Source organism: Peromyscus maniculatus, chromosome 12, assembly GCF_049852395.1.
Source record: "Peromyscus maniculatus bairdii isolate BWxNUB_F1_BW_parent chromosome 12, HU_Pman_BW_mat_3.1, whole genome shotgun sequence".
Lineage (NCBI taxonomy): Eukaryota > Metazoa > Chordata > Mammalia > Rodentia > Cricetidae > Peromyscus > Peromyscus maniculatus.
Window position 1 is genome coordinate 34,744,916 of NC_134863.1, and position 25,851 is coordinate 34,770,766.

Here is a 25,851-nt window from a genome sequence, read left to right on the forward strand (position 1 = left end):
GACATAGGCAAAGGCCCGGCTAAAGCTAGCCCGGCGAGCCCCACCGATGCCATGGTAACTGGGCAATGCGAGCTGCCTGCGCAATGCCTCCTGGGAGGAGTAGTTCCGGAATGTCCGACCCCTGTCTAACTGGTAGGTGGTGGAACCACAACTCCCAGCACCACCCAAATGCTGCCTGGGAGGAGAAGCAATTGTCACTGTTGTGGCCGAAGTCTAGGCCTGAGCCTGGAAAAATGCTGCGGGCGTCCCAGGAAAGGTCCTCAAAGGAGAGGATGGAGCTGAGTCGCTGGAAACGGATCTCGAGGAAGCTGAATCCCAAGGTGATCCCAATCGGAAGCTTTGAGGAACCTGGGCCAGCCCCAGGCGCCACACAGTCGTGAAGCCAGCCGCTTCCCGCCCTGCGCTTCCCCAGTCTTCCCCGGGGGGCATCCTTACCTGGCCTTGACTGCCCTAGAGCCAACACAGCCCTGAAAGGCGTGGTTCTAGGAGTCTTAGGGTCTGTGTACTCCCAACTCTGGTGGGCAGTAACCTGTAAAGATTGTTCCCATCTAAGCGGAGAGGTCTACTGGTGCCCATTAGGGTGAGGGGAATTTGCCCCTAATCCTTACCTCTTACACCAATTTTAGGATACTTTCCGCATATTTCTCCGCCCTCCCTCCCCCCTTTCAAATCTTAGGTAAGGGATCTTTGAAAGGAAAAAAAAATCACATTAAACTCTCTGCTAGTATCTCTTACACCCCCCCCCTTTCCAATTTTACATCAGATAGTGAAAATGAACCCAGAAGTCCAAGTTATTATATCTCAGTACTTATCCTTATGGTTATTTCTAAATTCCACCAGCATTCAAAGATAGATACTTCCTTTATCTGTTACCTCTTCTCTGCACTAGCTCCTGAAGGCATGGGGAAGAAAAAAAAAAAGGAAAAGAAAAAAAGAAACCCACGACGCCGTTTTAAGCTAGGAACATACAAAAGTGACATGTGCAAAGTCACAGCCTACCAAGTGTGCCTTCCAGAATACCTCCTTAACACTCACAAAAATAAGTACTTTAAATGTAAACGAGAGTATTGAAACAGAGGATTCAACTTTGAGCTTCAGAGCGCGTCACCAGCTGTTTTGACCCCTCCGCTATATTTTCCTTTAAAAAGAAAAACAGCCCTCTAGACCTGTGGCTTTTGTGGGGGCCCCAGGCAGTCATTCTTGTGGGTTATCCTAAATATAGAAACTCCGGACACGGGGCACATTCCACTTACTGAAATCATGCTCCTGATACTAGCGGGCATAGGCTAGAGCATTAGAGAGTGGAAACTGAGGTTGCTCCAATGGCAAAGTATCAGTTGCATAATAGATGGGGCCCAAAATAGCCTATGAATATAGATTTGATGATGAAAGGTAAAAAATTTGGGACAACTTTCAGAACTACAAAAAGAGGGATTTTTTTTTTCTTGCTGATAGCGCTCATTATTACCGTCTAGAGGATAAAGCAAGTAAAAACACAAGAGCGCCCTGCAATTCAACTGTGTTTGAATAGGATCAGCTCTTTCTTTGTTGCAGCGACATTATTCAGCAGAACAGCTGCATTAATTGTGTGTAAGGTGAGCTGAAGGTGAGGTGTTAGGTAAGTGAAGGAGAATAGTATGCCTTTCCCACCAACTTCCAGGTGCCAGTTAGTTTGCTGTCCCATCGTTTTTATTTTTAAAGACCTGAATTTTTCTCCAAAGCAAATACCCCTGTTTGCTCAATGATTATTAAGAGTTCTGTCAACTTCTGGGAGTCACAGGAAATAGAGAGGAGGCTCCTTGAGGTCCGATTTCTCATTTCAGATTAATATCTCATCTGGGTAGAGATTAATTTTCTTCATTATATGCTTGGTGCAACAGTAGAACTTGAATAATATAATTCTGTCCTATACCCCCCAACTCTTGTTGGACCAAACATTATCTCAGGTATAAGGAGGACAGGAAGGCACCTGGCTACTTCTGCAAACAGGAAAGAAAGGACCAGAACAGTCTTTAAGCAGAAAATTAGAGAGGTGAATTCACCAGTGTTAGTATGGATTTCACGAGAAGTTACATCTAGTATTACATCTAGTATTTCTGTACATTGACTCTTAGCCCTGGAAAACTTAAAAAAAAAAAAAGTGCTGATGCCTAGACTGCTGATCAGTTACAGTCCAGTCTCAGGGTGGGCTAGACAAGAAGTAATAAGGGTGTCCCAGACAAGGCTTCCTATTTCTTCTACTGTGGTTTAGTGAGCTTTCATTGCTAGTTAGTGCTGAACTTGCCAACGAGAAGTTAGGAAGAAAGGATGAATGATATCTTTCTATATGCCTTAGTGGGAAAGACTGCTTAAAATAGTAATATTGATAAAGTGATTGCTATGCATTGATACTTCGTATCTATTTTCTACAGTCTGCATTTGACTCTGACAATGTGGGGCACTGGATTAAGGTAAGGCATTTCAAAATCAGGGTAGAAAGAGCTGGGAGAGTCAGACATAGTGACAGATCTCCAGTGTGCATGTGCATGACTGTTGTTATTCTCGTGATTATGTATGTTACCTCCATTTTATACTTTTTAGCATCTTTTATTATTCTGTTGGTTTTCATGAGAGATCTTAAGTACAAATGATGAGAAAACACGTGGAGAGATATGCCTTTCATCGGGCACGGGTATCACATGAAGAGGCCAAAGGAATAAGAAAAGAGAGGTATTGGGAGAGGATGTTGTAGCCTTCTTCAGACACAGGGAAGACTCTTCTGTAGTTACGTTAGTATGGGGACCCATTGGCAAAAGCGACATGGCTATCACCAGAATTCTCTGTCTAGAACAATCCAAAAATGGAATGAGAGTTTTCATAAAGAGGCATGTATTCCATCCCTGGGAGAACTGGAGTACACTCTAAATTTTCACTTAATGTTCAACTAATAAAGAATATGTTTGAACATCCATTGGGAGGGAGTTGGGTTAGATAACCCCCATAGAAACTGTCGTTACAAATGACTTCCTGACCTATGATCTCCTCCAGTCATGAAATGTTTATTTAGGTACCATTTGAATTGAAAGTGCCTTTCAAACACTTCAGGGGCGTACCTCTGAGTGTCTGCTTAGCAATCCATTGTAATCAGTTTATTTGTTAGCAGGTAGTTCAAAATCGTGTGGTATTTTCCTGAGAGAATATTCCATTTGATGGTATTTTGAACAAATGTTATATCTAAGTTGACAGGCATTGTGGGCACCAGGCCAGATAGATCCCAGGCTAGCTGTAATATTTTCTTTAGCTGTTTATTCATTTTGCTGTCATTTGTTAAGTGCCTACCAAATACAAGCTCAGTATGTTGAGCACCAGAGCTAAAATGAGACATGGGCCAGAATTTATATCCCAGTGGAGCATAAATACCCTCCTTAAAGCTGATAAGATAAGTAGAGGTCTAAGGGAAGCATATGGTGGGAGGCATTAATGTAGATGGGGCTAGAGAAGACTTCCTGGCCACTGCAGGAGCCCTATCTCAAAAGATGGCTAAAAGATCACATCATGGATGCCAGCCCCTGGAAGATCACTTAACCTCTAGTAAACTTAGCTTGCACATTAGTGTCCAGAGTCCCAGTATTGAGTTCCTGCAGGACTTAATCACTCACCTACTTACCACCTCTTTCAGAGGGGGAGATTTAATGAGAACTCAAGGATAAAATTCCATTTTGTCTTGTTTCTATGATTTTCCTCCTTCATACAGCTGTCAGCAAGCTGGACTCAGAGGTTCATCATTCCTCTAAATCTTCTGTGCTGGCTTTTTCTCTATCCTGCCTTCAAATTTCCCATCTTGAAAAATCAATACGCTCTTATATGACCCTGCAGTCTTTTCTGATTTTAGAATGATTTTATTTTCTTATCTGTTATCTACCAATATATATAGTATAGACTCTTGGCTTTTATACTTTCATTATTCTCTCTTGTCATAATTATTATTGCTTACTTTCTGTAACACACACACACACACACACACACACACACACACACACTCACTCCATTTATTTCACTTTCCATTTCACAGAAACTGTTACGAGAAATGACTTCCTCACCAAATCCAGTCATCTTCTGATAGCCATCAAACGTCTCCAGTTTAATTTGATAGCTTTGGCATCTGTATTTTAGACACCCTCAACTCCATTATCTAAGTCCATTGGACTGTTTTCTCTTGCTTCTCCTATTACCTCTCTGTTCTCTGCCTTTTTTCTTTCTGATTTTATTCCATAATAACTCTGGGTATACCCTGACTAGTTGCCATCTCTTCTCCTAAAACTTCTAAATCCACTTGAGTGGCCTACCCTTTCAAAACCAGTGAGACTTTGTTCAGGGGGAGGATGGTGAAGATAGAGAAAGGCCTCTCTTGGAAACAGAAAAGGAAGGTTGCTCAGTTGTGTCATGGATTTAGCTGAAGTAAGTAACCATGATTTTTTATGGTACAAAGAAAATTGGTAGATTGAATGGATCCAAGCATGGGATTATCACTGCCAAAGTAAAGGGATGGGGATTTGGGAATAAGACAGTAGCTGAATATCCGCATGAGTATGGATATGGAGGAGAGAATGGCTTGCAATGACTAAAAGACGTGATTGGGTCCAACTTCAGTGTTGTGGGAGAAGAGGAATGAAACATGGAAATGGAATGATGATGGAGAGGTGGTCAGCAGAGTTTGGTTCAAGTGATGAAACATCCTGTACAGCATGGTGCAGGTGAGGTGGGTTGCTAAAGTAGAATTGTGGGAAAGCAGAAGATCCAGCAGACCTTGAGCCTGAGATGCTGACGAACATCCACAGAGATGGAGAAGTCACTTAGAATCTGGCAGGTGCGTGGCCAGCACTAAATGCTGTACTCCATGGTTTACAATTCATCTTTATCCTGTCTGACTGTCTTTCTCCAGTACCTCCTCCTGCTTGATCGAGCTTTCTAAACATGGGTTCTGTGTGCTGCTGGATGAAACTGTCTCTTCTGGGTGGGCATCTCAGGTCCTCTGTCAGTCAGACTATATCAGTTATCGGAAACAGCCCATATTCTGACACTCTGCATGCCTCCTCTCCCCCCAGGTCTTTCTCCTTCCCCTCTGTCAAGCAGGTACTCCTGCTTTGTTCCTGCTGATGCCCCAGCCTGGGATATCTGTCATCTCTGAGACCTTATCTAGATCCTCTCCATACAGTTCAGCTTTAGATGCCCCACACCCCCTTAGCAACCTAACCCCATCCCTGAATAGTTTCCTTTAGAATTATGTTACACACAGTTATTAATAAAATGTCAAATACTTGATTTTTATGGAGTGACTTTTGACAGAATTGGCACTTTCAAAACTATATATAAAACATACATATATGAGGATGTGTTAAACTCCTGTTTGAATCATCTAATCTTAAAGAAATGAAGGGTCATGTTGTGGCCTCCATTTCCACCATCTGTGATGATCTGTGGGATATGAAGAATATGCACAAGGCTATAGGAATGTCTGAAATAGTATTTTGTAAAGGAGCTTTTGTGGACCATAGTTACTAATAAGCTTCTTTTTAGGACTGGAGAGATGGCTCAGTCATTAAAGCGTGTGTCTTGTAAGCATGAGAACCTGAGTTAGATTGCCAGAATCCATTTAAAAGGCCAGACATGCTGGCCTTGTAATTCCAGCTGGGGAAGCAGAGACAGGTGGACCCTAGAGAACCTCTGGCCATCCAGCATAGCCTCATTGGTGGCTCCAAGCCAGTGAAAGAAGAACAGTACCCAAGGTTGTCCTCTGTCCTACACACACAGGTACACACACACACACACACACACACACACACACACACACACACACACACAGCTTATTTTTAAATCACTCTGTCTTACTTTAGAACCGCTCTTGAATGGCTTACTATGCAGATGGCGTGTGGAACCAAAAGCAAAAACTTGAACTTTCTAAGAATGAAACATTTACGTTTGTTTCCCTGTAATGTTCACTAGGTTGCTGGGAACAGAGCTAGTCTCCCACCCAGACTTAATGAAAGAACAAGATGATAAATGGATACAAGTTACTGAGATGTAGACTAGACCCCTCTTAGCTCTTATGAATTCATTCTTGGGGGGGCGGGATAATATTTGAAGACAAAGTCCTCAAGACATTATTCTAATTTTTTGTTGTTGTTGTTTTTTGTTTTTCGAGACAGGGTTTCTCTGTGTAGCTTTGCGCCTTTCCTGGAGCTCACTTGGTAGCCCAGGCTGGCCTCGAACTCACAGAGATCCTCCTGGCTCTGCCTCCCGAGTGCTGGGATTAAAGGCGTGCGCCACCACCGCCCGGCTTATTATTCTAATTTTTAGTGTTGTCTAGTGGTGTTTTAAACACTTGCTTTGTTAGAACTGAACAAAGGTTTCTTTTCATTCAGTTGTCATTTCCAGACCCTTTGCCTAGTGTCAAAACTAGTGTTTCTCATACTTGCCGAGCTCTCTACCATCTTCTATTAAGAACCATCCAAGGGCTGGAGAGATGGCCCATGGCGCAAAGGCACTTGCCACCAAGCCTTAACCACCTGAGTTTGATTCCTGGGACCCCATTGTGGGAGGAGAGAACGGACTCCTGCAAGTTATCCTTTGACATCCATCCATACACATAAATAAAAATAAAATAAATGTACTTGATAGAAAGGTTTTTTAAACCTATGGAAATTTTCAAAGAAATGACATATCATACGGTCATCTCTTGTATTCACAGTCTAAAGAATTAAATCAAGTCTATAAATCTGTTGTTTCTTTGTCTTTTATGTTAGCTTAAAAATTAAAGTTGATAACTTTATGTTTTTTTGCACATGTGTATACACAAGCACAAACAGTATATATAAAGTCATTTTTCTTAGACCTCAGGAACCTAAAGGGTAGACCTATGCCAACGGAATAATCATAATCAATGCACTCACCAGTGTGTGCCATAGCATCCATCCAGACAGCCAAGGACTCGGAGAAGTAGCATGGGGAACAGTCCCTGTGGAGTGGCCTGGTGTCTCTAACTCATCTTTGAGTGGAAATGGGAACAGTCTCTGTAGAGTGGCCTGGTGTCTCTAACTCAACTCTGAGGGATGGGGTTTTGTTTTTCTATGTTATAGCCCTCCTGCTCCCACTCCAGCCCCTTCTATGTCCAGGTTTTCTCCTTGACTTTGAAACTTGACTCTTCTGCTGACATCCGAAACCTAACACAGGCAACTTACCCTATAGCAAGTTTTTGCAAAGATATTACCAAGCTTTCAGCCAAGGGCAAGAGGCAAGGTCATTTCCAAACTAGGTCAGGAATGCTGTAAGCACGGTAGTGCAGCATCTTTGAGTAAATCTCTAAGTTACTTCTTCCTTTACCAAATGTTTCTTGGGCACTGACCGAGTCCTGGCAAGAATCTGATTGCTAGGGCTTCGTGTGAAAAAGAAGACAATTTCTGCTGATGTTCTCTCTGGAGGCTAAAATAGAGAAGGTGTATTGTAAAATGATAAAAGAGACAGAGTCAGAGGAGAGAGAGAGGAGAATCAGGAGGAGGTTACAGGGTTGTAGAGAAGACCTTCTGGGAAGGTGCCTTTGAGCAGATCCTGGAGTGATCTTGGTATTGGTGAGAGAGGCGTGCCGACAGGAGCTGTCATTACTGAGGCCTTGATGGGCTAACACCCCTGGAGTATAGTATTTGAGAATAGACGTACAAAGGGGTCAGTGTGGTTGACACAAAGTGAGCTGGTGAGACGGGGAGCTAGCTCACAAAGGGGTCAGGGGCTCAGCACCTTGACGCACACTGTAAGGACTTGTCTTGATTCTCAGGGAAATATTTAGGTGTTTTATGATATGGCTTCCGTTGAAGGCGGCCATTTGCTGCTGTAGAGGCTGTTGCAGGAAAGCCATTAGGAAACGTTCCTCGGACTGAGGCAACAGCTGTGGAGATGATGTGAAGGGGTCAGTTTATGAATACATTTTGAAAATAGAGTCAAAACGTGTATGAGGAGGGGGATGGGAGGAGAGAGAAAGAGCAAAGAAGAGAGAGGGAGAGAGGGAAGGAAGAGGCAGAGACCGACTTTGGGTTATGGAGACTCCAGAGTTTGCACCTGAAGAACTAACTCATGAGTTGCCGTTTGTCAGGGCTAGTCTGAAGAGTGAGCACTCAGGAAGAACAAGAGAACGCAGGTTCCTGGGGACACAGATACAGGGGGTGAAGTAAAATGTGCCCCACTCTGTCCAAAGTCCAAGATGCTCTGCTCAGCTCCGTCATTCCTTTCCCCGATCCCATGAATTTGGTCATGTTCTTATTAAACTTTTGTTGAGTTAAATAGTCCAGGTGGCCACAGTGGTGGCTGTCTGTCTCAATTTTATTGAACCTGTGGTTTGCCTAATACACAGTGGTGGTACCTGTTAGCTATAGCAATTTGCGGAGTCAGCCTGTGCTTCCTGTTTACTTACAAGTCCCAGTGGCACAGAAATTGATATCAGATGTTTGTTCCAAATTAAGTATTCAGGGTTCAGGATCCCATTGCCTATGCCTTAAACAAAAGTTACCCAAAGGGGGGACAAAAGAGGTAATAGGATGTGATCAAAGCATGTTACATATGTATAATTGTGTCATAATGAAACCACTATTTTTGACAATTAATACATGCTAATAAAAATAAATATTCATTTTATTTATTTATTTATTTATTTATTTATTTATTTATTTAGTGTGTGTGTGTGTGTGTGTGTGTGTGTGTGTGTGTGTGTGTGTGTGTGTGTGTAGGCAGATGTACATGTATGTGTGTAGGTATACACATGCAGTGGCACATGTGTGGAGGTCAGTTCTCTCCTGCCACCTTGTGGGGTGTGGGGATGCAGCTCAGGTCGTTAGGCCTGTGTGCCAGCACCTCAAATCAACCCTGTTTTCCACTTAGCTAAGCCTAAACAACATTCTCACAAACACCGGGAATGCTGGCTAGAACTGGATGAGCTGCTGTGATTAATTCAGCTTTGCATACAAAACTAAAATTGCCTAGCGTTCCAACCAGAATGGGAAAATTAAATAATTGTACTAGTTGTTAGAAAAGCAGCTTCTGGAATTCTGTAGCCACGAACAAGGTTATTATCTTCTGATGGATTTTCTTTCTTTCTTTCTTTCTTTCTTTCTTTCTTTCTTTCTTTCTTTCTTTCTTTCTTTCTTTCTTTCTTTCTTTCTTTCTTTCTTTCTTCTGTTATTTTGAAGAGAGTGGAGAAAGCTTCAGAATTTGCCATTTCAAATACATATTCTACCAGAAACGCAGATTTACCTGGAAGGCTGTGGCGACATGCAGTAGACCTGGGGACATGCGGGCAAACAGAGTATCATGATGATGTCTACGAAGAAGGTGAGAGGGTGCATTTGCTGGTGTGAGGATGCATTTGCTGGTGTGATGTTCGCAGTTCTTAGAGCATAGCTCAGCACTCACAGCAAAGCGTGGAGTGAGAGCTGCACTTACCTCGCTCTTAACCTTTGCTTCTCTACTGCTCTGAAGCCGCTTATTCTGGAGTTAACTCCATTACTACATGTAAGGCCATCTGTAAATGGCAATGTGTGTGTGTGTGTGTGTGTGTGTGTGTGTGTCTGTCTGTCTTTGGTCTGTGTCTGTGTGTCTGTGTCTTCATCCTGGTGTCTGCAAGTTTATGAAGATGCTGGAGGAGGCCAAAGGCAATCAGGTTCCCTGGAACTGGAAACACAGGTGCTTGTGAGCCGCCTGGTGTGGGTGCTGGGAATTGAACTTGGGTCTCTTGCAAGAGTAATCTATCCTTTTAACTCTGAGCCATCTCCCCAGCCCCACAAGGCTGTATTTAAAGCCTACATTGTTTCTTAAATTTGAAGCAGTCCCTGGCAGAAGCAGTTTGATATAATAGTTGACTGGTGAGTGGTGTAAGGTACTGGTCCCTATGGCACAGACGTGGCATATTAATTTGATCTGGTATTCTACTGATGAATAGACCTTGAGTTTATAAACCAGTTTAGTTCCTTGTAAAGAGGCTCTAAAACTCCCTTCATTTGGAATTCAACATCTTGATTACTGAGTTACTGAAGAACTGTACCACCTAGGGATTCAAGAGATTCAAGACTGGGAAGGAGCCCTCTAGGGAATCGGGGAAGTCAGAGTACTGTGCCCTGCAAGCCAGCTTCTGTTTGGATTATTTATGTCCCCAGTTATTTCATTTATCTCTTCATCTATTCGATGTATGCATATTAAAGTCTTGCTCCACTATATTAGGCACTAGAAGTTTTGATTATGAACAAGGAAAGCAAAGCTGTGCTTTCATGTATTAAGCACTCTAGTGTGGGGATGAAGAGAATTAAAAACAAGTTATGGAGGGGGGGGGGGATGGAGAGATGGCTCAGAGGTTAAGAGCACTGGCTGTTCTTCTAGAGGTCCTGAGTTCAATTCCCAGCAACCACATGGTGGCTTGCAACCATCTATAATGAGATCTGGCGCCCTCTTCTGGCATACAGTATACACTGTGTACATAATAAATAAATTCATCTAAAAAAAAAAACTAACAAATTATCAGGTAATATCAGGTAATGATCTATTCAAAGCGGCCCAGATGGAGGACAAGGTAGTGTCAAGAGCTTAAGGTATAGACAAGCTTGAAGTATATGAGGAGTTGAAGGAAAGCCTCTGAGCTGGTGCTTCCAGTAGACATGAGCATGAAGGAGTGAGCAGGAGACCCATCACATAGGGCATTACTGGCCTGGGCAAGAACTTAGATTTTATTCTGATCATAATAGGATGGGCCCCAGAAGTATAAGGGGCCCGTGCTTTAAATATAGGAAGAATGTAATATTTGGGGGTGGGGCATGATGGGGAAAGGAAGCAGTGGGAAGCTGCTGGAGGATTTGGGAGAGAAGTGACAATTACTAGTCTCAGGTGGTTGGTAGTTCCAGAAATAAAGGAGATCTGTGCTGGAAGTCTTGCCCCCCTACCTTCCACCCAGTAGCCATACATGATACACTTTAAGAGCCCCCAGGAACCCTACAGTTGAAAGAAATGTTGTCCTACTCCATTCCCAAAGCTTTCTAGCCCGTGGACATTTTTTGGTGGGCAGAGGTATTTTATCCCTACAACACCTACTGTCCAGAGAAACTACTAGCCCAGACCAGCCATGCTCTTGTCTGGGCAGAGCATGCTTTACAAAGGTCTGTTTTTGTTCTCTCCTCTTCTGCTCCATTAATAGTCTACCATAAGTAGTGCTGTGGGGAGCATACTGTGAAGATCTCCGCCTTCTGCTTACCCTCCCCATCCAGCGGAAGGAGCTGTATAGTAGTACTCACCACTGTTCTTGTGATGATGTGTGATGATCCAGTACCTGAGTGATGTGATGAAGTGGGGTGATGACAGAAGCATGGAGACAGCATCGGGCTGTCATTTGAGGGTCCTGGAACACTGTCACTACATTATTGTGACAGCGATCAGTCTGATAACTGAGAGGACAACTAATCTCTAAAGTAACAGCAGATAGTGTGTGTGTCTGGAGTGAATGTGCTGGACAAAGGAATGACTCGTATCTCAGGTGGAATGGCATAAGACAGAACACGATTTTATTATACTATTGAAACCAAGTGCAATCCAGAACTTCGTATTTCTGGAATTTTCCATGTGATGTTTTGGGACCTTAGTTGACTTAGGTAGCTAAAACTGGTAAATGGAACTACAGATAAAGGGCCACTGTTATCATTTGTTTTCTTCTAATTTATCTATACTAGACATTTCTTGACTTCAGTTAATATATAGAAATACCTAGTTAGTCAGATCTATGAGATAATAACAATAAGTAATTTAAAAACAAAAACAAAAGTCAGGCATAGTAGCATACACCTTTAATCCCAGTACTACAGAGACAGAGGCAGGTGGGTCTCTGTGAGTTCCAGGCCAGCCTGGTCTACATAGTGAAATTCAGGTCAGCCAGAGCTACGATGTAAGATCCCCTCTCAAAAGGGGGGAGGTGCTTTTTACTCAGAACCCTGCTGTGGCTTCTCATGCTTAGAGTAGTAGACCGAGTACTTAGAATGGGGTCAGGACTCTAAACAAAAGGGTTTTAGCCTTGGGACTTCTTACGTTTGTGGCCAGAGTATTTTTGTTGTGTGGAAGCGTGTGAACAGGGTGTTAGCAGCATCCTAGCCTCGAGGCCTTAGATACTGTTATCACTTGCCCTCCTTGGGAAAACCAAAAATGACTGTTTCAAATGAGGGCCAAGATCCCCCTCATTGATAACCACTACACTCAGCCTGACCTATAAACCACCTTTCCATCTCGTCTGTCTGTCCTGCATTTCTCCAGCCACACTGCCCTCTTAATGACTTCTCCAGCCCTCGGGACACTCGTGCAGCAGGGCCTGAGCTTGCTCTCCCCCTGCATGGTACAGCATTTCCTTCTATATCCATACGGCTCGCTCACTGCCCTCCTTTGCTCGGGTGTCTTCTACTGACCGTCCAATTTAAAACCACAACACTTTGTCTCCATCTCTTGTTCCCCTGTGTTGTTTTTATCTTGTTTACTTGTTTTGTCTTTTTCCCTTGATTAGACTATTAGCTTCATGGTGGTAACATTTCTCTTTCCAGTTTTGTTCTCTAGCATATTCCTAATACCCAAAATAGTACATGTCATATAATGAGTGTTCAAGTAATACTGAATGATGAATGAATGAATGAATAACAAATGAATGAATGAATGAATGAATGAATGAATGAATGAATGAAAACAGCAAATAGAGGAAGCCTGTAAATCACTGAAATACTAAAAGATGTTTTTGTTCTCCTGATAGCTCAGGAGCTAGTCAATGACTGGCTAGACAACAAACTTCAACAAGAATTAGCAAGTGATGGAGAAGGGGAAGGTGCTGTGCCAAGCAGCCCTCCTGGGCCAGATGCCCATGGCCATTTGAAGTATGACAAGTTTGATGGTAAGAACTTATCTGGTTCTCCTAAGCGTTAACATATAATGAATATTTCTAAGAAGTGTTTTTTATTGTTTTAAATAATAAATGATGCATTTGGCTTATGTATGTTTGGTTTATGTTTGTGAGTTTAATTTTTCTTGATTGAGTATAAATCTCCTTTGCTATATCCTTAGTTAGTAAGCTCCTATTGCTTTTTAAAATTAAAATATTCTATTATTTATAATTTTGCCTGTGAATTTATATAGCAATTAAAAGTATCTCTTGCCCATTTATCATTAGATAACTATTTACTTTGACAGAGAACACACTTAAACATTCACATATCATTTTATAATTATAAAATGCTTCTTATATTTTGATTCATTTTCACATATAAGAGAGGCTATTTCTCTTCTCAGGATTTTTCCATTCTTTTCCTCTTTTGTACAAATTGTCAGACAAATTAAATAACAGACTTATAAGGGGTCCTCTATTGTACCTCAAGGGTTTGGGGGTTTTTTTGTTGTTGTTGTTTTCCTCTGAGGATAGGATAACATGGTCATGGTAGGGCAGCTTTCCACACCTGATTCAGACAGGTTTGGTGAAAGCAGTTGATGGCATTCCTCTTGTTAAGACTCCACAAAATTCCCCCGCTAGGGCATCAGTCATGAGCTCTGAAAGCTAGAAAACTAACATCACCTAGTCTAGCTGATCAGTGTCTGCAGTCATTGGGCAAACACACACTAAACCTATACTGAGTTACTACTTCACTACTGTTCAAATGGCTTGAAGTTAAAAGACTGGCCATGCCTGGCATGGGTAAGGATGTGGAAGAGCTGGGACGCTTCCACGGGACTGGTGGGATGTAAAGTCACATCCCACTTTGGATGGCAGTTCGACAGCTTCTTAAAATGTACCCCCAGTGCAGCCATCCTACAGCTTCTAGTAGAAGAAAATGGATGAAAGCCAGGGCTAAAAGCCAGCACGTGCTAGGGTAAGAGCTACACCACTGAGCTGTATCCTGGGGTCAATTGAGGGCTGTTTTTAAGCAAGAGAGTTTCTGAGGTTGTTTAGGTTTTAGATCTGGCTGTGAAGAGGTTCTTAGTGACTTGGGTGAGGGCAATTCCTGATGAATGGAGCTTTGCCCTTTTATCTGAAGGTGATTCTTGAGGGTCACACTCATCCAACTGGCATTATTAGTTCCTGCTTATCAAACCATCTCAGCTTTATGTTTTTCAGAATCCTTATGTAAACACAAATATTATTTTTTAATTCCTCTTTTGTTGTTTTTTACTTCCAGATTTATGTGGCTATTTGGAGGAAGAAGAGGAGAATGCCACCGCTCAGAAATTTATAGAGCATCTGCTCCATAAAGAGGTGGTGGATGCTGCGATGGTGGAAGAGCTTGGAAGGAAGGAAAACCAAGGCAAGAGGCAGCAGAAGGACCCTCGTCTTACCATGGAGATGAGACATAAGCAGGTGGGAGGGAAAACAAAATTAAAATGGATAACAGGAAGCAGTCTTTGTGTAACACATTTAATAAGCTTAAATAAAGACTTAGGCTTTATTATGAAAAGGGTGCCATCTGTGGTTTGGTAAGGAAGAATAAAAATAAAATATAAGAACTTCAGAAGAAAAATAATTCTCATAAACTGAGAGTAGGAAACAATTTATTTAAGAAATAACCAAAATTAGAGTAATTGATTTTGACCAGTTGAGTACTGAACTAAACTTTATTAGTGTGAATGTGGCACTTCCGATTATAAATATGTAGATTGCATTTGCTCCAATTTGGTCTTTGAATGGTGACATTAATATATTATCATGAATATTCTGCTGGATATTATAAGGATAATTCTTTTCTAGACAACTAAATTCACTCATTTTGTGATTATAATTTGAAAAGGAGGACAGATCTGAATTAAATCTAGTTCAGCTGTTTTGAATTGGAAAGGCATATGGGAACTTTCCTTCCTCCAAAAGGAATAGTAGGTAATAGAGGAAAAGGCAATCTCTGTGTCTTGCAAAGGAGTTTTGGAAACTCAGAATGACCATGCCTTTGCCATATGACCAAGACTAAGACTGAATTGGCTCTAATATCTACATATGTATGTTCTGTTTTATTACAACATTAGGTTTCTAATTACACATTTTGAAAATTCACTGTTTTAAACCATTAAAGTATGGGAATGTTGGACAAATGGGGAGAAGTAGGATTCTAGTTTGATGGAAGGAGAGAAGTTTCAGTAAGACATATGCCTGTTGCCTACAAGTCTTAGCCACAACTGGAGGGTGAAAAGGGGTAAAGTTAAGAGGGGAGCCAGGAGCTGAAGACTTAGTTTTGAAGAGGATGAATGTGCTTATTTAGAATTATCCACAAAGGTCTTGCTTTTAATTTCCAAATGTGACCACAATTCCTGGCATACTTAAATAAAGATAGAAATGAGGAGAGCCTCTTAGTGTTCTTTAAGGCAGTGGATTTTGTTTGATCCTGCAGAGTGTAGTCACCATAATGTATCACTGTGTTTTCCTAAATGATTGTTAAAGTACAGAGCCCAGAGGAAAGTAGTCTTCTATATACACAGGACAAGCTTGAGAATGGGAGATCATTTCTCAATAGGAATCCAAAGCTTGGACTCTGACCCCTTCCTTGCACTCAGCTTTTCCATCACACAGGTCCTCCCAGATGCTGAGAGTCCTCTTCATCTAACGGTTTGTAGAGCTTTGTATTGGTTTTCGCCCAAGAAGCGAATGAGAGGCTGGAGGATGGCTCAGAGGTTAAGAGCACTGGCTGCTCTTCCAGAAGACCTGAGTGTTCAATTCCCAGCAACCACATGGTGCTCACAGCCATCTATAATGAGATCTGGGGCCCTCTTCTGGCATTCAGGTATACATACAGTCCAAATGCTGTGTACATAATGAATAAATAAATAAATAAATCTTAAAAAAAAAAAGCAAATGAACTGCTTTATTTTCCAATAAATAATGGGGTTCTGGGTGGGAATGTTTCAAACTGGTTGTGTTCTGAACTTCCAAATGTGTCCTAAGTGTTTGCCTATCCATTCTACTTGTGGTTTTGGTTTTTCTAAGGTAAAAGAAAATCGCTTAAGACGTGAGCAACAAGTAGAGTTCCAGAGAAAGGAGAATGCCCTGAAGAAAGCAGCCTTCTTGGAGGCTCAGTGTCTAGTGCAAGAGGAGAAGAGAAGAAAGGCTCTGCTGGCCAAGAAAGAGAAGGAAGGGATTCAGAGAGAGATGGTCAAGCTGCGGAGGGAGATCCTGGAGAGAAGGCGTACCGTGGAAGAAGCATGGAAAACGTGAGCCGGCGGGATGGGCAGGGTGGAGGATGTCTGCTTAAGCAAACCTATCAGAAATACTCTCGAGTGTTAAAAATGTTCTAACATTGCAAACACTAAACACAAAAGAAGAGAACACAATCGTAACAAATTACTTTTATTTCTCCATGTTTTCTCCTGGTCGTGATCCCCTAACATGCTTAATTACAACCATCAAGTACATGTAATTTGTTATTCTGCTGTACCAAACATGCCTGGAGTCCTGAAATGTATCTATTATCTCACTGCATTTCTGCACCATAACATATGATGGTCTTGTTGCATATTGCTAAGCACTTTGGCTATTTAAAATATTTTGCCAATAGGGCTAGAGATATGGCTCAGTGGTGAAAAGTACCTAATGTTTTTATGGAGGACCTGAGTTCACCTTCCAGAACCTACCTTAGGTGGCTCACAACCACTTCTTAACATCGATACCAGGGAATCTGATGCCCACTTCTGGCCTCCACAACCACTGCAGTCACACACATATAAACCCACACATAGACTCACATACACATAATTAAAAATAAAATAAATCATTTAAAAAATTTACTAATATAATAATGCAATGGACATCTTTGAATTATATATATATATGTTTTGTTTTTTCAAGACATGGTTTCTCAGCATAGCTTTGACTGCCCTAGAACTTGCTTTGTAGACCAGGCTGGCCTCGAACTTACAGAGATTCACCTGCCTCTATCTCCCAAGTGCTGGGATTAAAGGTGTGCACCACCACTGCCCAGCTTGTATTGTATTTTTAGGATAAATTCTTGTGAGTGTAATTAGTGGGTTAAATGGTACAGATCTTTTTGTGACTCTTGAAGCATTGCCAGATGACTTTGAAAATCAGTTGTACTTGTTTACAGTGTCTCCAGCTGTGGACCAGTTTACCACACTCTTCTCTGTATTGGGAAGTAACATTTTCAGTATTTTTTTTTCATGTTTAATAGGCATCACAGTAGCTGGTTTATATTTATTTGGTTGCATAAGACTTTTAAAGGTGGAACATATTTCCTTATTCCTTTTGTGGGGTTAGTAATTGCCCCCTGTCCTACTGTGAATTGCACTAGGGTCTTATTTTCTGATGATCATACAGCAAGTCTTGCCTTACTGATAGAGAAGAAGACTATCTGACATAAGAGGAAAATGACAATAGCCCTCACAGGATGTAGTATGTTATCTGTCCTCATGCAGAAAATGAGCTTCACAGGTGAAATAACTAATGTATTTATTCTGAGAAATAGCACTGATGCATGAACTGCAAAAATCTTCCAGCAACGTGACTCAAGTGTCTGAATGCTCAGACAGAGAGCCAGAAAGACACATTAGGTAATCAGTCCACCCCCATCAGCCCACACAGTGTCCCCCTGTGTTCTTGATTGCTCTCATTCTGCCCAATTTCAAACAGCTCAGCAGTGGACATGTGCTCCACTCGCTCAAGTGCCGGGCTCAGGCCTCTTCCAAATGCTGCTCTTTGCAGAAAGCAATCACCAGTGTTTTAGTGAGTTCTCACTAAGGTCAACTCTGTTCTTCAGATTGCTCCCAAGTCTTGAAAAAATAGGCTGACCTAAAATAAATTGTGAAAACAAGTCACATTTGATGGTAGCAGGATTCTCTGTTCAGTTCACAGTGGGCACTCAACACATGTCCACTGGCCAGTCATTTCCTATCAAAGTTAAGTCTTACCCGTGGTTACAGTGAACTTTCCAGACAGCAAATTGGCAATAAATAAAGAGTCATCGAGTGGTATTTTCCTTTGACCTGGGAATTCTAGGTCTAGGAAAATTGCCCTAAGAACTGATCAGTAATGCAAAGATTTTTTTACAGTAATAACTAAAATAGCATTATTTACAGGAATAAACAACAAATGCTACAAAAGTATTAGATAATGGCTGTACAGTCGAGCAGATTGGCATGTTATTGTTTATTTCTGTGTGGAAATATGAATGGCTCTTCTGCCTCTCCAGTTTTCACAATTAAGCAGATACTATCTCCATGATGGCTAGATATCCTGGTGTTATTTTAGAACTCAGACCCCTGTTCTGGAACTCTGTTATGTGTTTATTTATTGACTTGTGGTACTTGCATCTCACCAAAGGCCTTGCATTTGGAATCTGCCATGCCATCCCAAGTTCTAGAACTGTATTTATTTAATGTCCCCCCCCCCCCCCCCCCCGCAAGACATGACTAGACCCATCCAGTATAATATTATTACAGAACTAGTATTTGGGGAAGATCCAGTAAGGTTTATTTGTTGATAGGTATTTTTCTTATTTGTATCCTGAATCTGCTTTACTACATAAAATATTTCCTTAAAGAGATTTATCAGTTACAAAAGGGAAAAAACAATAGCTTTGGTGATAGAGAGATGGGTCAGCAGTTTAGTGTACTTCTTGGTCTTCCAGAAGACCGGAGTTCAGTTCCCAGTACCACATTAGAGTGTTTCATAACCACTATAACTCTGGTTCCAGAGGACCTGGTGCCTTCCTTGAGTCTTTGAGGGCGCCTGCATGCATGTGGCATAAACTAACACAGATACATAAATAAAATGAATTTTGAAAATAACAAGTAGACTTATACTAGATAATCAACCTTAGATAATCAGTGAATCAGGCAAGTATCAGCAGTGAGTCATAATATTATGTGCCCCCATATGATACTTGAAAATGAATGACTTTTTTCTGTATTTTGGATTCTTCTCAACTTGAATTTCTGCAACTGTAAAGTTCCTGTAAGTCTAGGTGATTGCTTGAGTTTTCATAGCTAATCTGGGATTCCTCACCATTTGCTCTACTTCATTAATAGTACATGGTTTATGTGTATACATCTGTAATTAACTCCAATAAAAAGACATTATTAGGAGCCGGGGGTAGCTCAGTTGGTAGAATGCTTGCCTAACATGCACAAAGCTCTGGGTCTGATCCCCAGCTCTGCATAAAAGTGATGGCATGTGCCTGTCACTCCCCATTTGGAAGTGGAGGCAGGAGGATCAGGAGTTCGAGGACAGCCTGGGCTATATGAGACAGTCTCAAAAAAAAGGGGGGGGGGGCGTGGTGTGGGGAATCTTCTCCAAGCAAGCACACTTGAGTTGGTAAGGGAGGAGGATGGCCCACAGGAGGAGAGGAGATGGAGGCTGGGAAGAGTCTCTAGATTCTGTTCTCTCCTTAGTAATTTTTTATCCTATTAATGTTTCTTTCTGGAAAACCTATAAAAGCCCATGATAGGAATCTCATTCCTTTTTTACTTAAGGATCCATTTAACCCTCTAATAAGAAGAGCTAGGGGCTGAGAAGATGGCTCTGGGGGGAAATACATTTCACAAGCCTGACAACCTGAGTTCAAGCCCCAGAACCAACAGAAAAGTTGGGTGCTGTTGGGAGTTGTTCTGGATCCTGTAGAAAGACCAGCACTCCAACTGAAGTGTCTGGGAAAGACAAACTCTTAGTCTTGGTCAAGAAAGAAGGTCTGCTTAGAAGAGTGGACACACTGGACAGGAAGTACATTTGGATTTTATTCTAACTCAGGTGGTGGCTGTGTCTCTTCCCCATTGGCTGGAGTCCTGCTTCACATCTTATTCCCATCCAGTAAAACCTTTGTTTAAAATCTTTACACAAAAGCTTTACTGGATAGGGAGGATCAAAACATTTGCATAAAAGTCTTACAAGGTGGGGGGAGATAAAAAGACATTAATACCCTGTCCTAAAAAAAAGTTTTTCTAGTATTTGAGAGAAAAGACTCATAATGGATATTTCTAATCCCAGCATTCCTACAGCAAGATGGGGACCAAAGACAGGAAAGACACCCTGAATAAGAAACAAGAGAGACCCTGCCTCAAAACAAAGTGGAAGAGAACCAACTCCTACAGCATTGTTCTCTCTCTCTCTCTCTCTCTCTCTCTCTCTCTCTCTCTCTCTCTCTCTCACACACACACACACACACACACACACACACACACACAATTTTTTAGAAGGAAAAAGAAAGCTTACATCTGCATTACAGAGTACTTCATAGGTATTGACAGACTTTGATCAGTGTATATAGCTCGGTAGTAATGTAACAGAAATGCTCCGTTGAAGCATCTACTGTGCTGTTGTCAAAGTACTTCATAATTTTATTTTGTTTACATATTACAGACTAACAAACTAAGATTTTTTTAAGTCACCTTACTCTGGAATGTTCAGTGTTCATTCATTCTAATATAGTAGACTGTAATTACTCATTATTAACTTTAATGACTATTTTAAAAATTGTTACTAATAGGGAGAAAAAAAGGCAAGAAGATTCCCAGAGGAATCCAGAAGAAAAAATGATGGAAAGTGCTCACATTCATCTGAGTGAGGAAAAAGTTGCAAAAGAAAGAAAAAGAAAACTGAGAGAGATACTAATCCAGACTTTCAAGGAAAATCACCAGGTGAGAATTACAGTACCTCTCTGTTCAGCATCCTGTAGCATAAATGACAAGATACTCCATCAAAGATGGAGTGAAGTATGCTGGGTATGCTGGGTCATGCCTGTCATCCCATCTCTTGTGAGGCTGAGGCAGAAGGATCACTACAAGTTCAAGGTCAGCTTGGGCTACATAGTGAATTCAAGTGTAGTTGGAGCTCCATGGTAAGACCCTATCTCAAAAAATAAGAGATAGAGAAAGAGGGAGGGAGAATGCTAAGTCCATGAGAGGGAGAGAGAATGCTAAGTCCATGAGAGGGAGAGGGAATGCTAAGTCCATGAGAGGGAGAGAGAATGCTAAGTCCATGAGAGGGAGAGGGAATGCTAAGTCCTTGAGAGGGAGAGAGAATGCTAAGTCCATGAGAGGGAGAGAGAATGCTAAGTCCATCAGAGAGAGAGGGAATGCTAAGTCCATGAGAGGGAGAGAGAATGCCAAGTCCATGAGAGGGAGAGAGAATGCTAAGTCCATGAGATGGAGAGAGGGAATGCTAAGTCCATGAGAGGGAGAGAGAATGCTAAGTCCTTGAGAGGGAGAGAGAATGCTAAGTCCTTGAGAGGGAGAGAGAATGCTAAGTCCTTGAGAGGGAGAGAGAATGCTAAGTCCTTGAGAGGGAGAGAGAATGCTAAGTCCATGAGAGTTCATCCTAAATACCTAGACCAGCCGCACCGTTTGTCCCCTCTGCCTGCTGACTGGCCCACTGATCAGCCTATCAGATCCATATTCTGAGATGTTCTTCCAAGCTGTAGAGGTGTTGGGTGAGATCCCAGGAAACTGAGAGCTATGCTTAGGATTCCTTCTGAATAACATCTTTGGAATAGCTGTTGCTTTCTCTTGATTTTGATACTGGGTTTCTCTGTATAACTGCCCTGGCTGTCCTGGAACTCACTTTGTAGCCCAGGCTGGCCTGGAACTCACAGAGATCTGCCTACCTCTGCCTCCTAAGTGCTGGAATTGAAGGTGTACTGGAAGAACGTTTAACTACTGCCCTTTGGCTGTTTTGAGCACCAGGCTTCTACTTTGGCAGTCTTAAGGACATTTATGTCTGGGTTATGCAGTCAGCACAAGAACAAGTCAGTCACTGCTGTCTGGGGTCTGAAATCCAAACGTGATGATAACTTGTGTCCCTTTTCTCACTAATGACCGATCTACCTTTTATTTTTCCTTTCCTTTCCTTTCTTCAGAAGAATTTTTATTGAAACAATATCTAATGATTTTTCTAAGCTTTTAAATTTTTATTTTTATTCCAAAGAGATGGTTTTATTCCCATAGTAGACAGGTGAATAATCTATTCAAGGAAGGTAACTTAGTCCAACTTAATGAGGCCTATGTCCTTTTCACCCATAACTAACTTTATTTTGACAAATACATATGCTCTATGTCAGTTACTTTAGAATTGTGTGACCAAAATACCTGATAGTGAAGAAGAAAGTTTCTCTTTGGATGATGGTTTCAGGAGGTCAGTCCATGATCCCAGGCTCTAAAGTAGAATATCATGGCAGCAGAAACATTGGGTAGAGGACAGCAGTTTACAGCACAGAAGACAGGAAACAGAGCCAACTAGAAAGTGGCTAGAGATGTACCCTCAACATCTTGCCCTACTGACTTATTTCTCCATCTAGGCCCCCACTCCCAAAGTTTCCAGGACCTCCCAAAATAGCACCACCAGCTATGGACCAAACATTTGGAACATGAGCCTCTGAAGGACATCAAATTCAAACCATTATTTAAGCAGCTTTTTCAGTGAAAGGCAATTGATCAAAATATGAATTAGGGATTATAATATTTCATATAAAATGAATTACTTGGCAGATTTGTAAATGAGATGGTTGGATGAGAAAAGATAAATATGTATATTTTCTGGCCCCCACAACACCTACACTAGGGCCTTAGGCATTGCTAAAATTCATGAAAGTTAATAGGATGAATACATAAATGAGTGGATTTAACAAGAGAAAAAAGAGTGTAGGAAGATGCTGAGGGAGCTTGATAAATGTAGGAATAGACTTATAAAGGCCCTGAAATCAATAACAGGAATTTGTGATATGCATAACTAAAATAAAAGGAAAAAAGGAATCAACATGAGTTATTAAAAGATGGACATATTTTATGGTGACATCCTTGACTGATGGGAAGGAAATTGTCATTATTCCAATATTAAAAATTTAATCAGAGTTTTAGTTTCAGAACTAGAAGAAAATGTTAAGAGTTAGGACTAGTATTTGAGAAAATCCAGGCTGGAGAGATGGCTCAGAGGTTAAGAGAAAGACCGACAAGGACTCTTAGATTCTGCATCCTTCAAGAGACAGGTGTAATTAGTGTACACTTCTAGAACAAGAGTAAAGATTGCTAATGAAAAATAGGAAATGGGCTAAGCATGGTGCCTCATGCCTATCCCAGCCCTTGGGAAGCAGGAGCAAGTGGATCCCTTAATGTGAGGCCAGCCTGATATACATACTGAGTTCTAGGACAGCCAGGGCTACACACACACACACACACACACACACACACACACACACACACACACACACACACACAAACTGGAGTTTACAGACAGTTGTGAGCCACCATGTGGGTGCTGGGAATTGAAACTGGGTCCTCTAGTAGAGCCGCAGTCCATGCTCCTAAACACTGAGCCATCTCCCCAGACCCTGTATGTGTTTTAGATATAATAAAAGTTTTAGACAGAACTACAGAGTTAACAATAACAAAACTAATAACCAACCTAAATCTGATTGCTTTGTTTCAAAAGGACATGTCAGTGTATTTGAAAGGTAAAAGTGACAACATTTGAATGAATGGTTCTTGTTTTGCCACAGGATTTTTTTTTTTTTTTTTGCTCATACATTAAGGTTCTATTTTGAAGGTTAATTTTGGTGTACAGAAAAGTTACAAAAATTGTGTGGACAGTTTCAATCCCTGTTACCAGCCCTTTCCAGTATTGAGCAAGTCTAGTGCTCAGTCTAGGAAATTAGTACCACTGAGAGAGACCCTGTTAGAACATCATCCACTTGGTGTATGTAATTATTGATTTTATTCAGTGTGGGCTCACCAATACTTATTTTTCTCTGGATTATGGTATTCTCTACTTTGTAGCTTAAAGGATCTCCTCTTTGGCCTTTTTGAAATAGCTTTCTGCCATTTCTGCCCTTTCAACTATTTCCATTTCTTTTTAGGCAGTTTTTAATGGCACCACAGGATACTCCAGGTCTATTTTTTTTCTGCCATAGTGCTGAAATCAACACTTGTACATAGAATCCTGGTTCCTTTTACAAGAGAATGATCTTTAGAAACCAACCCTATTGTGCACACTGCCTGGAGGTGGGGGCTGTTTCTCTCCCTTCTTAGCACATAGAAGGCAATCCATCTATGTCTACTAGCCCGTGCTTGCTCATACCTTCTGTTTATGTCTACATAATTTAATACCTCTAATTCCAGTACAACAGTATAGGGACGAGCATCATGTTAGGCCTCCCCCCCCTTATTTGTAATTGACATCTGGACTGTCTAAATTTGTATGAATCATTGTGAATCCAGGATAGTTTCAGTGTAGCCCAGGTGCCTCTCCCCACATCATACCTCTTTCCCAGACAGTAAGAAAGCTGTCCCGTTATGTACATTCTGTTGACTCGTAGTTAAGGCCTGCTTTGCTGTAATGTAGTTTGAGAATTGCTAATCCAAGAGCTGGGTATGATGAGGCACACATACGTTCTCAACACAGGGAAGGTGGGGGTAAGAGAATCAGGAGTTAAGGCCATATTCTGATGTGTAGTGTGTTGGAGGCCAGCCTGGATGGACTGTGTAAACTCTTACTCCCAAACAACTATGGGAGCATATCTAACTACAATACAATATTCGTGTATTGTTTACTTTAGTCTTACAGTTTTCAGTCAAAATATTATTTCCCAACATTGTTCAAGTTCTTCTCTTCCACTTCAATGTGACTGCATTATTTATTATGATATGGGTCTTGAACCTCTAACTTGGTATTCCTGCAGTGTATTCTGAAACACAGTAAAATCTACCTTCCTCATACCTTTACACAGACATCACTGGAAATAGTCTTTTGTTCAATTCCAGTGCAGGTCTAGTTCTAAAGGAGCCCAAAGCTGCCTTCACCAGCCACACGATGAACAAGAGGAAAATGTCATTTGACTCACATCAGGGCAAGAAAACAGCCTGTGTACTCGGAATGTTCCACAGCACACACCTGATGGAGATACTCATATAGAATATTATCGGGGGCTGGAGAGACGGCTCAGTGATTAAGAACACTGGCTGCTCTTCCAGAGGACCCGGGTTCAATTCCCAGCACCCACGTGGCAGCTCACAACTGTCTGTAACTCCAGTTCCAGAGGATCTGACACCTTCACACCAAATGCACATAAAGTAAATTTAAATACATTTAAGAATATTATCAAGAAGACTTTATGGAATCTCTTTCTGAGAGTTGTTCCGGTATAGGTCTCTATCAGTTTTGTTTTGTTTTTTTTTTTTTTTTTTTTTTTTTTGTGTGTGTGTGTGTGTGTGTGCTTTGATTCTGGGTTTTAGCTGTACCTCTAAATTCTTAACATTTCATTTAAACCATTTAGTTAGTTGGTTAGTTAGTCTTGTGTTTTTTTTTGAAACAGATTTCCATAGCATGGCCCAGACTGGCCAGCAGCTTGCTGTGTAACCTAGGCTGGGCTCAGACTCAAAGCTCTCCACTTGCCTCGGCCACCCTACTGCTGGTGGGCCGTATAATTCATAGACTTCGGAGAGACCTGGCCTCTCTTATCAGTGCACGCGTTCAGGTCGGCACTTATTCGCATCATTCCTCCCATTCCTCAGCTTTCCTCTTCACTCTGTCAGGACTTGTTTTTGGATAGTAACTTTCCAGTAGAGCCGATCCTATTTTCTCTTTGATCTGGCAGTGAAATCTCTTAGGGAGATTCAGCAATTCATGTGTCATAGCTAATTAGCAGACACAACATGGGATTAACTATGAAATTCTTAACACTGTTTGGAAAGTGCCTTCTTAATTCTCTATTCTGAAATACATTTTTGTTTAATAAGATTAGAAACTCTGTGATCCCTTCTGCTTGGGAAAGTGGCCGAGAACAATGGAACATGGGGTGATATTAGCCTAAATCTGCATTCTCTGGGGAGAAGGTTTTGATTTTCGTA

General features: G+C 41.4%; 1 protein-coding gene across 2 annotated transcripts in view; it reads left to right on the forward strand.

Moving 5' to 3' along the window:
* Positions 1 to 22: 22 nt before the first annotated feature.
* The window catches only part of Ccdc191 (coiled-coil domain containing 191), a 65,823-nt gene continuing 39,994 nt past the window's right edge, over positions 23 to 25,851 (forward strand). The window contains exons 1-7 of one of the 2 annotated variants that reach the window (XM_006975755.4): positions 23 to 320; positions 2,412 to 2,450; positions 9,213 to 9,354; positions 12,791 to 12,928; positions 14,205 to 14,383; positions 15,995 to 16,218; positions 20,502 to 20,652. In XM_006975755.4, coding sequence (XP_006975817.2) covers positions 66 to 320; positions 2,412 to 2,450; positions 9,213 to 9,354; positions 12,791 to 12,928; positions 14,205 to 14,383; positions 15,995 to 16,218; positions 20,502 to 20,652 — 1,128 coding nt within the window. In that variant the 5' untranslated portion in view covers positions 23 to 65. Of the gene's footprint in view, positions 321 to 2,411; positions 2,451 to 9,212; positions 9,355 to 12,790; positions 12,929 to 14,204; positions 14,384 to 15,994; positions 16,219 to 20,501; positions 20,653 to 25,851 lie in introns of those variants that run through there. The other variant, XM_042259318.2, reaches the window with a different exon arrangement.